A 16061-nucleotide genomic window follows, 5' to 3' on the forward strand; every position below is an offset into this window, starting at 1 on the left:
CAATGGGTTATAGGCTCGTAGGCGATTTAATTCCATATGTATATCCTTTTCAGAATCGGTAGATTTTCTGTAAGAAGAAGAGGAGGAAAACGTTCGTTATTTCGAGATACAGAGACAGATGGAAAGCGAAATAGACAGAGAAAGAGAGAAAGGGAGAGAGAGAGAGAGGCTTCCGTTTCGGTGTAAAGATCTCGAAAGAAGAGGAGCGGGCAGATCTACGTCGGTAACGCATACGACGAGCAGAAGTTCATATCCTGCGGTACCAGCCGCACGAATATGGCTGCAATGACAGATTTACAGATTCCAGCCATCGGGCTGCTCGCTTCTTCGAGATTCTTAAAGCGTACGCTTAACGAGAGAGAAAGAGATACGCTTTGGATGGCCGAAGTGCGCGTCAAATCGCACCTCGACTGTTTATGCTTTACGTCCGCAACCTTCGTCCCCGTCTAACTGCTTAAACCTTTTTTTTTCTTTTTCAATCTTTCCTCTCTTTTCCATCTTTATCCTCGTCCTCGTCCTCGTCCCCGTTCTCGTCCACGATGTCCTTTTCTTGCAAACGTTTCGGTTTGCCTATTGTCCGAATTTACTTTGTTCTCGCCCGACCATTTTTTGGTTAAACAAAAATTCAAGAACGAATGGAAACGATACCAAGCTCGGTTGCTAGCCAAGAAAAGCGAGAAAAGCCGCGGCTGACCGATATAACTCGCGTACATCTACGTATACGTATACGCACACGTACATGCACACGCGTGCATCGTCGTTATTCGTACTTGGACCTTATTAATAACAACAAAGTGGCTGAATATTAGCGCGCGTCGAATCATCCTTCTTAATTGCACGACGACAAGCGGGACTTGGAACAAGTATGATTTAAAATTGGATTTCGCGAGAATTTCGGTTGGTGCCAAAACCGTTGGTGGCAAACGACCGTGCTTCTCTATTCTTCTGGATACAATTAAGTTTCCAGGATCGATATCGAAACTTTAACTTTATTCGAAATTTGTCGAGGGAAGCGTGCGAATCGTAGAATCAGATTGATATCGAAAGCGCGCTCCTGCCTCGGAGGAAACGATAAAACAGGGGGGGGGTGGAGAGGATGTAGAGAAAGACGGATGTGTCTGTTAACGCCACGAAAACTGTCCAAGCAAGCCAAGTATCCGAAGACAGACATTGACCGTGAACTACGAGACCTAAAAGAAGTTTACCTTATGTCGTAAATAGAGGGGACGAAACGTCTTTCTTGACTCGCGAAGCTTTCCAAAGTCGGTAGACGTTGCCACGTGCTCCCCGAACGCGAACCTAAACGCAAACGGGAAGGCAAACAAGAATGTGCGAGTGAACGTCACGATTCAACCTACAAGTATTGTCGAATCAAAATTGTCTGGCTCGAATCGCTTTCCATTGTTTCCATTCCTTTTCTGATTTTTCCTGTTTCTGTTTGTTGCTTTCTCGGGAAAATCGAACGATGTTGTCGTTCTAAATAAAGGAGTAAATCGATAAGAGAGCTTTTCAATTTTTCGATGATCGCGCAAAAAGAAGGAGAGAAAGAGAAAGAGCGAAAGACAAAAATTGTAAACGCGAGGCGGGCTTCAAAAGATTTTCGCTGTAACATAGTCAGCAGGCATATCCTATCTCGCCGCTGGAATCCTCATATGTCTTTCATCGTGGCTTTCCAACACCTCGCGCAGCCTCTCGGATCATTTTGCTCGGTCTCTCTTCCTCTTCTCCTCCGAGAGGCATGGCAATACGAGAAGCAATCATATCCCATCCCACTGTCTCGACTCGACCAAAATATCGTTTCGACTACTTACCGTGTGGCTGAAGCCAGGGTCGTGGCTTCACTTGCCTCGTCTTGCCTCGATTTGCCTCGATTTGCCTCGACTCGATTCAACATGTCCATCTTCTTATTCCATCAAAATCATCCTCTTTTTATCCGATAATTATTTCTACTTTCCTTCTCCTCTTTTTTCCGTTCTTCATTTCTGACTCCCAATTTCTTTTCCGCTGGAAAGATATACATACATTACGCGCTCGATTATTAGCGCGTTTACCATGTCGTGTACCAAATCGATTACCAAGTATTTACCAAAGTTTCTTATTACCGCGCGTGGGAATACATGTATAGCTACCCAGAGTCTAAAGTGACGCGGCAGGACGGTAACGTAGAATCCTGTACGATTGGTCCATCATTTTCGAAATGCTGCAAATTTATATTTAATTTTCAACTTTTCAAAAACATTTTCAAACATATCAAGAACGATAGAAACTCTTGGAAATAAATTGTTATCGCTTTCTTCGTACCAACCCGCAAATTATCGCGCGTCAACACAGTCGTCGATCAACGATTTAAACCTGTTCTTAAATCGATGTACAGTCGCAATTAATTCCAGCAGGTACTTAATAGCTAATAGATGATTGGATCAGCGATGAAGCGAAAAAAGTTACAAATTACAACGTTACAACCAGTTACAACCGACGACGAGTTTCTCGTGAAATGCTAGTTCCTATGATCCTCGCCTAGCGACGCCACACGGCGCTAACGGAGACAATTCTAGCAACGATTACCTTGCGTTGGTTATAGGTCATTATGGGTTGTGCGTCATATCTAACGTTTGTCTACAGTCAAAGTTTTCGTTCGACCAAATACGCATCTGTCCTGTGTTTGCGAGTACAGTGGTTACAATAATGGTAAACTTGCAAAGGTTATCAGGTTAGTTCGCCGAGGAAAGAATCTAATGGGACTCTAACACCGTAATATCGATGAAGTGAAAGGATTACATCTGAAAAGCGTTTCTTCGCATGCATAACCTCGCTTCTCCATATTTTAGCGTTTTTAGCGTTTTTGGCAATTATCTCAACGTTTGGTTTATCCGGTTATTTATAAGCTGTGCACTACGATTTTTGGAGGTTATACGATGAATTCTCCAGGATCTCAGGCTTTAGAGACAGCTAAAAATATGAAAGAAACGGCAATATTTAAAAAGCCGTACGGGGTTGCCAAACGATATAAAAAAAAGCAACCAAAGATTTTAGACGAAGATACGTACGTAAGAATGATGTGCGAAATCATTCAAAGAGACTTTTATCCCCATTTGAACAAGCTTCAAGCTCAGAATCAATACTTGGACGCGTTGGAACAAAACGATGTGAAAAGAATGCGAGAGCTCTACGAAAAGTATAGCTCTGGTCGTCCCACGACGGAAAGACCAGCCAGTCCTGCCACATTTGAGACTCCGATGAATAAAACGGAATCGGAGGACGAACAGTTGAAACGTTTGAAAACCCCGAAAGATGTTCCTGTTGCGGACAATCCGAAAGAGAAAGATAGAGAAGACTGCAAGAGCGGATTGGATACGTATTTGAGTACCTACACCAGCGAGGACAACGCAAGTTTCAAAGAGATGATGGCAGAAGCGGATAGGAAGCTCAAGCTGAAATTCCCTTGGCTCTACGAGGCGCGGAGGACGCGTGATACAAAGCCGAATCAATTAGATAGTTGGAGTTACAAAAATAAAAATTATATCATGTACGTTCCCGACGGAGTCGAACTGACTCCGGACGAAAGGATCGACATGGCCAAGAAGAGACAGCTGGTCATACACGAAAATACAAGGCTTAGAACAAATCCGTTTAACGAACAACAAAATAAAGAAACCATCAACGAGCTAGCGAAGAATCAGTCGAAAGCCAACGATGGAAAAATTGGCGTAGACGGTAAGGAGATTGTTAGGAATCCGACTCCCAGAGTGAATGGGTTCAGCTTCGTGGCAACTCCGAGCCCGAGACCCGGAGAATGCGAGAGCCCTTTGATGACGTGGGGTCAAATAGAGGGTACACCGTTCAGATTGGACGGCGGAGATACTCCTTTATTGAGGACGAGTCAAGGGCCATCGTTCCGAATGGCGGAACCACCGAAAAGGGAGCAACTGGCTCTGCAGCTGGCTGAAAAAGCAGGAGAAAGACACAGGGACAGAAAAACCAAAGCGTTGGAAGCAGCCAGAAGATCGCTAGCGACGTGAGTTTGCTTTTAACATTGTTTTCTCTTATCGCGATTATCCCGATTATTTCGTTACACGCGTCTAATACATTAATCGATCCGATTACAGACCATCGCCAAGATCAACCATAGATCGTTTGAGTACCATGTCTCCGGCAGCTAGAAGATTAGCTACGCAAAAACTTCGTATCGCGAGCACACCGACTCCTCGAAGAGCCTCGTCGTCTAGAACACCGTCGATAGGCATTAGAACACCGGGCACACCGCGAATACACGCTCCATCGAAACCCGAGAATCGTCTTGAAATCGAAAACAACAGTACCCGATCACAAGAACCGGTTCTCACCGATAATCTACTGAATCTGCCTCTTCAGAGACAAAGAGCAGCAGATTTCTTCAACAAATAAAGCATCCGAGAAACGATCGATTTTTACTCGATTACCGTGCATTCTATGCCGATGTAAATAGTTTATTACTTACCATTTTCGAATGGTACGAAACGATACGAAAGCTACCAACTTACTTTCTAACAATAGGTATCGAAGATTTATACTGTAAAATAAGATTTTATAATAAAACGTTTGTCAAGCGGAAAGTGAACCTTTATTGGATGAAAGTTTTCTTGCGCAATCAACGTTCAGTCGACGCTCCGTCGTGTCAAGAACGATAATGATACCGATGATGATAGTAGTAATAATAATAATAATAATAATAATAATAATAATAATAATAACAATAATAACAACAACAACAATACGGATGAAACGCGGAAGACGCGGCCGATCGCGAGCGACGTCCGTGTCGTTTGCGACACAACATTGTGTCGTGAGGAATTGTTTGACGGAAACGGAGACACACAACCGATCATGTTTCAACAAACACGTTCGCCGTGCGACAATAATTCGACTCGTTGCTTCCGACATCGGACGCGGAAAGGTTTCGAGAAAGGTTTCTTCGAGTACAACAGGAAGTACACGATTAACAATGACACGGATCGCGTAACTCGCAACTTGTACATTATATTTCCGCAATATTTTCGGCTATATAAAGCAATTGGAACGACGATGAGAGCAGAACAGAAAAGATTCTCGACAACATGAGGTCTTCGGCTTTATTCGGTGCTTTGGTTGCAACGGTGGCGTGCTCGTTGCTCGTTCAGGGATTACCGCAAGCTTGCACGTGTGGAAATTTAGGATCAGGTACGCTCTATCACCGATCAAGTCCTCCAGTTTCGATTTCAAAATCGTTGTTACAGATTGCAGCTACAGGTATCGTAATTTTTGTTTGTTGCAGGTACAAATCCTTGCACCTGCAGCGAGACCGTCGTGAAAGCTGCAAAATTGCCAAGGCCAACGTATTACGCTTCACCCGAAGAAATCAACGACGCCGCAGCTGCACGAAGCAGTATAATCTTGCCGAGTAGCTCGTCTCCAAGCGGTTCCTCCAATTTGCCGAGCACCGGCAATTCGAATCCTATTATATATGCTACTAATGCGAATGCAAATGCAAATGCAAACGCAAACGCCTATGTCAACAGTAACACCGATACCATTGCGTATAACGGTGGTAGTTCAAACGTGTACACCAACGACGATTCCAACGCGTACAACGGCGGTACCGTCACGTACAGCAGCAGCGATCTCGATGCGTTAAGCAACAGTAACGGAAATGGCAACAGCAACAGCGAAACTATTACGATTACCAGCAACAACCCGCCCGTTACCTATACTACTGTTACCACTTCCGACACTCCTGCCAGCAGCAATTCCGGTTGTGGCTGTAGCAAACAAATCTCGAAATCTCTGGATCTCGACGACTCGACGGATTCGAATGTCAACATTGTACCCAGGTATATTATTTAATAGGTTTTTATTCGATTATCCCGATATGTACATATATACATTCACGTATTTCTTTTCATCAGTTTCACACCGATCGGCGACTTGTGCTATCCACTTCCAATCGATTCCCGCAGTGGAAAACTGATCGAGAAAACTAGAGTGACTCCTGCTTATCCTGGGAAAATTGTCTGCAACACCTGCAACCCTGCAGCGCCGTACGAAATTTGTATAAACACGCACAGCGGAGAAACCACCGCTAGAATGCTGTCTGGGACGACGATTGCCTCCTCCAATTCTGCAACCTTTGGGACATCGAGCATTGGGAATACGCTCCCGATAGGCAGCGCAGGTACGTTCGGCGTAACGGGATCCAGATCGGGAACGTTTGGAAACACGAATTCTGGAGCATTCGGTGGATCATCGTCCGCGTATAGCGGAGCATTTGGTGGAGCATTTAGCGGAACCAAATCCCAAACGGGATCTTTCGGAAATGTAATTGACGGAACTAGTACGTTCGGAGGATCGACTTCCGGAGCGTTTGGCGCATCGAGATCGGGATCGTTTGGAAATCTAAATTCCGGAGCGTTCGGTGCGTTTGGATTCGGAAAATATAGCAGCTCGAACTCTGGAGCCTTCGGTCGATCGAGTTCCAGTTCCAAAGTATACGACGTGCCCTCTTTCACGTACTCTGGCCCGGGCACGAACACCGCTCAAATACCGAATGGGCTTAACCAATTTGGAAGGACGACTGTTCTAGGTGGCGGTTCCTCAAGCTGTTTCGACGACTTTGACAACACAGGTTCGTTACAATAGGTTCTACAACGTTCTATAGCGACTTTTATGTCGGCCACGACATATTGAGACCGCTGAATTTTGATTTTCAGACGAACGTTCGGTAGATTACTCGTATCCACAAATGCCAGCGGACGCGGTGTCTCTCACTCTTGCGTATAAAAACCTTCGAGCGCCGAACGTAATTTACAGACAAGGAAAACAATTTGTACCGGAAGATAAGTTATCGTTTGGCCACCGTACGGTTCCGAACGACGTAAACAACGAAAAAAAGATTGCAGACATTCCGGAGGAGAGACTCGTCACCGTCGACAAGCCTGTCGTTGAATTAAAGGTCGCACCCCCGAGGACCGTCGTGATCGGTTCTTACGACGAACGAGAGGAGGCGAAACTCGCCGAACTCGAAGCGATCGAACGCGAGAGTATAACGCAAGAAGAGTCCGTCGATCGAGTCGCGGAAGGGTTGCTCACCTACAAGTAAGCGCGCCATTTTACCTATTTTATCTAAGTTTGTTTCTCCCGCGGCGTAGAGTGTATATCTATATCTACACCGGATTAATAAACGCATTAATTATTTACAGGGATCTCGGTTACGCACCAGTGGGTTCGATGTACGCAAATTCGAGAAGCTACAGCGGAATAGTCAACGAAGAAATGAACGACAGTATGGAAGAACCTTGCGGCCCCCTAGGTCCTCCGATACCGGATTATGTTCCAGGCTCGGTGATTGTTCAGCAACAAATGACACAAGATAGTTTCGCGAACTCTGCTATCGGAGAGATCGGCGACACGAGGCCCGGAGCGTGTGCAAACTAATTTATCATTTACCATCTTCTGTACATCCGTTCCTTAGTCGTGAGAAATAAATTGCTCCGAACACAAAAGCGCAAACGCCTTGTTTCTACTTCTTGCAGCGATGAGAAAACCTTTTCCTTTCGATTCCACGATCGATGTCATAAATTATCCCCATCTTGTGTACCATACAATCGAGTTACGTAGAGAATATGTAAAAAAAAGAGAAAATTAATACAACGGACGAATAAGTATAGGTTGAAAAATGTTCTTCGTCTTCGTATATCCATAGAAATTGTATACAACTTCCTTTTCACAATTTGGAGTGTAGTAAGAAAGAGCAGCGTATAGTAGAAGCGGAACGCTCGTAACTGTTGCTATACATCAAGATATACGACGTTCCTCCGTAACGGTTATATCTTCGGTTACGCCTTCGATGGTTTAAACTTTAAACTTTAAGCGAACGTGTCAACGCCTCGTAAATCACGCTTCCGAGCAGGGAAAAGCTATTTTTTCGTACAACCACATGGCCGACTAGGTTTACCAATTACAAGAATCGGCGGATATCGCCAACTTATTACTTTTACCATTTTCCGGGAAAGATCGATCTTTTCGAGGAATCACGTGGCAATAGAGAATTTGGTATCGAGCACGATGGGCGACCAAGGCCTTCTGCAGGCTTTTCAGTTTTTTTTCCAGCATTTTAGTACTGTAAGCGATTTCATGTCCTCTGGATCGACACAAAAAATGCCTACACAATAGGAATTACAAGCTGCCGGCAAACACACGGATTTAAAATTTTATGTTCATATCGATGTTAATGGTGTCTATCCATTGTAGTAGTGTCCTCGTCTCGTGTGACTACCACTGCGATAGGGGTAGCGTCCTGCCCCAGGGGGACCTCTAACGGATGGATTTTACCGTGCGCATTGGATATCGCTTGTTTCTCCTTCCTACATTGATCGATGTCGCATTTTCGAAATTTTGTAGACTCTAGAACTGGGTCAAATCAAAGCAGTTTATTTCATAAAATAAAAATTGACAAGCGGAGATTTGTTGACTTTCAATACTTGTTCGGTCCTCGTACATTTCATAAACCATAAGGAAATCTAGCACGCTCTACCTCTCATAATTTGTCCAAATACTTTGTTAAATAATTTAATTAAATAATTTGTTTTCCATATTCCTAACCCTTCGCAAACGTTGCATCTGTACAGAAAACTCGTTTACGGAAAGCTTGACATCCTAATGAAAGTAGCATATGGTTTTTCATTTGAAACACACATCGTAGTGTAGCAACGTATATGCACATCCACACATGTACAAGTACAGTACGTAAAGTAGAGGTGAGGAATAAACTTCTAAACACGGAATCATGATCTCGCGTTTCGATTCTGGCATTGTCCACCGCACTGCCGAGCCACGTGCGTTTTATCATCTTTTTTTCTCATAAACACGTCCGTGCGTGGTATCTTACAACTTCCGCGGACAATGTTTGCCCGCCTGCACGGTGAATTTTTTTCCCGCGAGCACGTTCCAAGATCCGTGAAATTTCTAGACGTGCAACGCGTACGTGTACCCGAATTCGGGAATAATGATTGCGAAACGCAAAACAACTAAACGCATGGTCGAACGACAAACAGGAAGATGAATTGTTTTCATATTTGCATATGTATATTAGGTACGCGCGCGATCGTCCTGACCGCAGTTTTATTGCAATCTCGATTCGAAGATTTCGGTGGTCGTGATGCGTTCGGGAACTTTGATCTGGCTGTTTATCGGAGTTTGTTTGGAAGGTTGTCAGAGTCGTGTCTACGACTACGAGAGACCGAAAATAGTGACGTACGGTGAGCCATGCGCCGCTTCGCGTCAACTACCAATCATGATCGAGGTAAAAGTCCATGCTCGGCGACCGCCGATGATGGGGCAAATTTATCATTACACCGTACTTACACTTCGGGACAAAACACATCATATATTTTTTCTCGTTTGATACCATAAACTGAAGAAAATGAATATTTTAATATGTCAACATTTTTGGACATGTCCATATTCATAATGTACTGAGTATCATCCACAACGTTTACGTCATCAGAATTCTAGGAACGAAAACGTAAATATTGTGGTCAGCAAATGGGACAAAATGATAGCACACTTAACGAAAAACTTGAAATACAAAACAATTAATTAATAAAAATCGAACCTCAATATCTTTCAGAACCTCCTTTACATCTAATAACTTCAATCATTCTGTTTGGTAAAGATTTATACATTTTTTTAATACCTTTTTGGCTAATATTCTCCCACTCGTCCAGAATACATTAATATTAATATATATATTCGTTAATATTTTGAAATTGTCTGCCATTTTGGTATACGGCTCTGGCAAGATGTCCCCAACAATTATCGATAATGTTGAGGTTGGGGGATCTTGCCGGTCAATCTAAAACACGAATATTCTTCGAAGAAAAGTATTTCTTTACTACTTTTGCCATGTGAACTGCGGCATTATCTTGTTGTAATATATACTTATTTCCAGCAATTCTTACAGCATATGTGTTTAATTGTTCATTTATCATTTCAATATACAGTTCGCTATTCATTTGTTCTTTTATAGATTTGATTTCTGTTTTACCCCGGTGTCCTTTAACTTCGATATTGTATGTATTTCACATTCATTTAATCTTTTTCCACGACCCATTTCTAACACTGTACTATGTTCTCTTTATCAAATAAGCACAAATAAACGACGGACACACATTATCCATTAGGTTGTACGATGCATGTATCCACTTCAGGATCTTATACACAACTGAGAATCGAAAATCTGCAGCTTGTGCTATCATTTTGTCCCGTTTGCGGACCACAATATTTACGTTTTCGTTCCTACAATTCTGTTGACGTAAATGTTGTGGATAATACTCAGTACAATATACATATTGACGTGTCCAAAAATGTTGACGTATTAAAATATTCATTTTCTTCAGTTTATGGTATAAAACGAGAAAGAAATACGTGATGTGCTATCTTTTTGTCCCGGCGTGTATTATCGTTACCAAAACGAACTTCTCGCGAATATATGTCCTGGCCAGGTAGAAAAAAAAACAGATAAGAAACGAATTTATTTCAGGGACCAAAACCACCCGTGGAAGACCAAAAAATACCATTGGCGTTGGACTTTAGAGTGATTTCGGACATGTACGTGAATCCCCAACCGCGGCGTCTCGAATACCCGATCGCGATAGAGACGCCATTGCCACCGGCGTCGCCGACAGGACGCGTCGTCATACAATTAGAAGACGCTTTGCGAGGAAAAAGTTACGCGTACGACACCTACGTCCCTCCTGTCAGCTATACACCGCTTCCGTCGAAACGGTATAATTTCGACGTTAGCGTTCCAGTCTTCAACACAAACCAAGAGTAAGTTCTACGAGTACGACCGGTGGACCCTCCGTTAAATTGTAATTCTCTCTTTCTTTTCTCCGAGTTTAGAATCACACCCGAAGAGTCTACGAGCAGATACGTCCAACGATTGAGAGGACTGACCACGCGAATCGACAGAATGCTCGTTCCTGCTTGCGAAGTTTCATCGTCGATCGGATGCTAAGCCACACGTTTACACCTATACCGATTGTTCGCGCGTTGCTCGACGATCTTTCTGTTCGTGTCATATCAAAAAATATATATGTAACGCTTCTCGAAATATATATCTTGTTCGTCTTCTTCCTTCTCGTCTCTTATTTATCTGTCTTTTTCTTCTGGCAACCATCTTGATTTACTTCGACGTCGAAGTAAATCGCCGATCTCTCCTCGATTTCGAGCGGACGCGATCGCAGCGTATCGAAGAAAAAATTAAATATCGTTCTGCCGATAGTGGAGAACAGACGAAATGCTCAACAGTCGGAACAAATCGGATCTTGTTTCTCGATCGACGATATCGCGTCGAGATTGGTTCCCGTGAACGTAAAGTAACAATTTTCTTTGTTGTGGAAATTCCGCACGGTATACGTGCTGTCCTGTGCGAGAAGATATCGATCACGAGAGTATAAGTACATATACGAAGCTGTTACGGGCCATCGCCGGCCGAAATCGAAAAGTCTCTCGCTCGATGGGAAGCATGAAGACCGGAGGTACGTTTATTCTTTCGTGCTCGGGCCTGATATTCTCCATTATTCCAATTTTCGCGAACGAGAGCTCGCACGATTATCTAACGTTTCCACGAAATCAAGAGGAATCGACGGACAAGCTATGGGTAACTTGTAATCTATTGTCGCGCATTGTTCGCAACTTTCCGCAGACTGGTATCGAATAACGTTCGTTCTCTCCCCGATCGCCGATCGACCCTAGATTCCACCGAGCGTCCAAGAATCCTGGAGAAATATGGAAAACGTTTCGCAAATAACGACGAACGGTCCAGACCCGTTGCTGCCAGGGATACCGTTAAAAAAACTTGAACAGGTATAATTCATTTTTTTTTTATCGCATTTGTGAGAGTGGGATAGAAAGAAGGAACGAACGATTCTTTTCAGAAGATCGCAAACCGACGTATCGTCGACTCGACGACGGAAACCGATCCGGTGCTTCAGCTTTCCGAACCGGATCCTACGGATTCGTCGACGTTGTTGCGGAAACAACTGCAGAATCGTTCCTGCAAGGCGGAAGCTTCGAAGTTTGATCAGGATCGCGTGATCGATGCCACGGCACTGGCGGCGCACGAGATTTTCTGCGAGGCGGACAAGTTGCTGCGCTACGCGTGGATCGCTGCTCGAAACTTGGTGTACGAATTTGGACTCGACGAGCTGTTCGACCCGAAAACCCAAGGGGAACGCATGATCTCCTTGAAACGTCTGCTCTCGGAGAAAACTCTCCTCGAAGTCGTGGAATATTATTTGGCACGCTTTCAGACGTTCCTGACGAATCCCGAATATCTCGAATATTTCTTCATTGTCGTCGAAAACTCTGTCCCTGTAGCCGAAATCCGGGAAACTTGGGATCGACTGGAAACTGCCATCGAGAATTTGATCGATCGGGCCGTGTCTCGATCTACGTATCGCGATCGGTAGAAACGCTGCAGAGGCGGGCGCGGACGTTGCGATCCAGCTGCGAAGAGAAATCGCAAAGAGACACGCGTTGCGTTTCATTCGCGAACATTTACCGAAAACGATCGATCTCTCGATCGGAATCATTTTATCGGTCCTACTCCGCCGTCAGGAAGGAAATCGTCGACATTTTGCGGGATTTTTATCGAAGGTTTCGCGCATCCGGCTTTCAGAAAGATACAGTTGCTCCGGTAAGAAATTTCATTTCAACTTTTCCAGCGGAGATTCGAGAAATTCTGAGCGACGGACAACATTTGTTTGCCAGCGGTTTTTCATCCAGTTTCGACAACTATTGGCGAATCCTTGTCCTCCATTCGGACGTCCTTCGAACCGGAGGACTCCTTATTCGTCTCCGGGGACGATGATTTTTCCTCCTCTATCAATTTTCGTCGGTAATTCCTTGAGTGCCGTTACGAGAGCCGGATCCAGCCCCTCTCCTACCAGTATTCCTACACGTACTAGCATTTCCGATCATGTTCCCCGCACTTCCGTTATCGATAGCGCTAGCGCTCTTGTTATGGCCGTAGCTATTACATACTGCCGAAGAAACGGAAGAAACCGTGCTAACCTAACCCTGCCCACTCCTTCTCTCTACAAAGAACAAATCCGTTGGTCTTCCGTTTCCAGCAGCATTACTTACAGGAGGTTCCAAATTAACTTTCAGGAACAACCTTGAAAACTCTTCTTCTATATATGCAAACGCAAACGCCTCCGGTTCTCTTCGCAAGGTCGGTCGAATATACCGTTTTCGTTCATTCGCGAATAGAATGAAAGTTTGTAAATGGAAATATCGATCGTTACGGTGATGTTTCGAACAATAACGGACGAAGGAAACCCTCGTAAACTGAATTGCAACTGGCCGCGGGGGAAGTAGCGTTCGTCCTTGGCAAGGTTCCTTTATCTTCGGGGGAGGTAGACGATCGTAATTTACCCCAGCGACGGCATTAGGCTTCATCGGGCTCGTACACGATTTCTATCGCCTCGATGAGCTGGAACGTGTACAACTTGAAAACGACAAGTTTTGGCACATTCGATCCGGAAATTCTAGCAACAGTCTCGCGTTGCTTATCGTGATCGACCGTCTTCGCCGTCTACACGGTATGTACACGGTAATTTACGTTCTATCCTCCGCCAAATGCAACGAGGAGGGAAGGAAGAAAGTAAGTGGTTTGTGAACCAGCTCGAAGCCGGAGCAAAGTGTGTAAAATAAAACTGACATTGCAAAAAGAAAACGTTTGTGGACATTTTCAAAACCTGAACGATCGAATCCCAGAACCGTTTTCCAACCAACGCGAAAATCAGACTATCGATAAAAAAAAAATTTTGCGATCCGAGCGATTTTGCGGCTGTGCTGCGTAGACTTTTTCTAAGAATTGGGGTTCGAGACCGTACGGCAGAGGGCAGCGGGCACGTGGCACGCAGATTATGCAATTTCCGGCGAATGACGAATAGAATGCAACGAGAAAAATGCAATTCATGCCGCGCCGTGGAATAATTAGTTCCGATAAAAGCGGCTGGTTCCTCGGTAATCAATTGATTACATTGTCAGTTTGCAACGCGTTTGCAGCACAGCAATAGAAACGATCGTATCGTGTCTAGTCGTGTCTAGTCGTGTTCAGTCGTGTCATGCTCAACAAAGACCAACCACAAAAGGGATAGACGGATCTCGCGGGAGCGCAGAGGCTCGAGTCGTTGATTATTGCCGAGTGATCTTTGATCTTAATTCGTTTGATAGTATAGTAACGCTCGTTTGTCACGCCGCGACGTGCTGTGCCGCGCCGCGCCGCTTACAGCAAACCAGTTTACCGCCGCCTCTTCGACGAAAACTATCGCACCGTTAGCCCACGCTTCTAACGTTCTAACGTTCTAACGTTCCGACGAAAAAATCGCACCATGGGTCGCCTTCTATTCACGGTCCTTCTGATGGTCTGCCTGTTCTACGTCTTCCAGGTATTTACTATTTATTAGCTCTTTTCTTTACACCGAAACTATCGCAGGACTCGAAACACGACGACGACGACTCGTACTGTATATAATAATCTATTGAAATCTATTAATCTATAAATATTGTATAATCTATCGAAATCTCGCTAATACGTGTACACTAGATGTACACGCCCTTTCGAGCTATCGAGCTCGAAGCAGTCCTTAAACGATGCAACGCCAATGTGTAAGGATTTCTCGATAGATTTTCATTATTTCTATTAACTGCGATACCCAGATGAAAAATTATTTAACCCTTTGCACTCGAAGTCATTTTAACTCCAAAACGAAACATTTTTTCCGACCTAGAATATTTCCCTTCTATAGTACCGAAATGTTTAGTAATTTATTAAATACAAACAAATTTAATAATGTAAAAAATATTTTGAATAATGACACAGCAATTTTTAGTGGCGCCTTACAGTCGCCATTCGAGTGCTTAGGGTTAAATTGTTCCAAACAGATCGTTGAAATACCTATTTACTGCTTCGGCCTATCGAACACCTGAACCTAACCCGGACCTCGATCATTCTTTATTAATTGTACCGATCGTTTAGGCGAGTCCTCTGCCGCAAGACGCGCAGCAAAGCACGCCCAGCAGTTTGGACAATATCGCGGACCAGGTGAAGAAAGCTTGGAGCAGCGCGTCAGACACGTTCAACGAGAAAATGGGCCAATGGATGAACGAGACCAACTTCAACGAAGCCTTGGAGAAAGCGAAAACAATACTGAACCAAGCTGGCGAACATATTCGCAAGGAAGCGGAGAAGATCGGTGAAAAGATTCACGACTAATTCGTTGTACTGTACGATATGTGTTGGACGTGCTATACGATATTATAACACAATCATTCAACGTTATTGCACGATGTTACACTTGTACCCACGAGGCCAATAATCTAATACACGGCTTACGCCTATTAACCCACACTCGTCCGTGCAATGAAAATTTTCTTGTTATTATATACGCGCACAAAGTTGTACTCGAAATATATATTTTTCGTCCTACGCGTCGATGGAAATCACAAATTTTCCCCTGCTCCTCGTGGACGCTGTTCGGAACACGTACGCCGTTGCGTCATCTCTGTTGCATCCAAAACATGCGTGTATACCAGCACTAACGCGTTCTCGAGTTGAAAACATCGTCAACTTTGACATCGGACGCCGAGATAAAAAAATGTTTCTTTACTTTATCGAAGTATGAATTACACGCCGCGCCGCGCCGTACGATTAATCATCGATGATCATCGTTATGTAAAGCGCTTTGCGAGACCATTTCTCAGACTAAAACGGACGAAGGTCGAAGCATAATTTTCAGATATTATTTGTCCGACTCGGATCCCTGAATTAGATTGTAAGAGTCCAGGTATTTTCTCGAGCATAGCCTAACGAGATCCTTTCCTTTTTTTTTTCTTTTTCCTTTTCCCTTTGAAATCTCTCCCACTCTTTTTAAATCCGTGGTCCCAAAGCTTCAAAAAACAATGGGACGCGATGCGATGGAAGGCGACGCGATTCAACACGGACACGTCATCCGTAACAATCGGTTACGTTTCAAGGT

At 44.1% G+C, this 16061-nt stretch overlaps 3 protein-coding genes and 1 long non-coding RNA gene across 4 annotated transcripts; all 4 read left to right on the forward strand.

The window, feature by feature from the left end:
- The first annotated feature begins 2530 nt into the window (after positions 1-2530).
- Positions 2531-4592, forward strand: LOC143352804 (splicing factor ESS-2 homolog). The gene is made up of 2 exons (XM_076785673.1): positions 2531-4015; positions 4107-4592. Exons 1-2 carry the CDS (start codon positions 2916-2918, stop codon positions 4402-4404), a joined length of 1398 nt encoding a protein of 465 aa, XP_076641788.1. The 5' UTR covers positions 2531-2915; the 3' UTR covers positions 4405-4592.
- A 137-nt stretch (positions 4593-4729) lies between these two features.
- LOC143352802 (uncharacterized) lies at positions 4730-7514 on the forward strand. The gene is made up of 5 exons (XM_076785672.1): positions 4730-5196; positions 5291-5846; positions 5922-6637; positions 6723-7107; positions 7212-7514. The coding sequence occupies exons 1-5, from the start codon at positions 5094-5096 to the stop codon at positions 7444-7446; spliced, it is 1995 nt and encodes a 664-aa protein (XP_076641787.1). The 5' UTR covers positions 4730-5093; the 3' UTR covers positions 7447-7514.
- Positions 7515-8937: 1423 nt separating this feature from the next.
- On the forward strand, positions 8938-11068 carry LOC143352271 (uncharacterized). The gene is made up of 3 exons (XM_076784597.1): positions 8938-9313; positions 10553-10842; positions 10915-11068. The coding sequence occupies exons 1-3, from the start codon at positions 9170-9172 to the stop codon at positions 11027-11029; spliced, it is 549 nt and encodes a 182-aa protein (XP_076640712.1). The 5' UTR covers positions 8938-9169; the 3' UTR covers positions 11030-11068.
- A 2993-nt stretch (positions 11069-14061) lies between these two features.
- Positions 14062-15511, forward strand: LOC143352809 (uncharacterized). Its single transcript, XR_013082007.1, has 2 exons — positions 14062-14471; positions 15062-15511. It is a non-coding gene; the product is annotated as an uncharacterized LOC143352809 (long non-coding RNA).
- Positions 15512-16061: the final 550 nt, after the last annotated feature.

Source organism: Halictus rubicundus, chromosome 3 (genome assembly GCF_050948215.1).
Source record: "Halictus rubicundus isolate RS-2024b chromosome 3, iyHalRubi1_principal, whole genome shotgun sequence".
Lineage (NCBI taxonomy): Eukaryota > Metazoa > Arthropoda > Insecta > Hymenoptera > Halictidae > Halictus > Halictus rubicundus.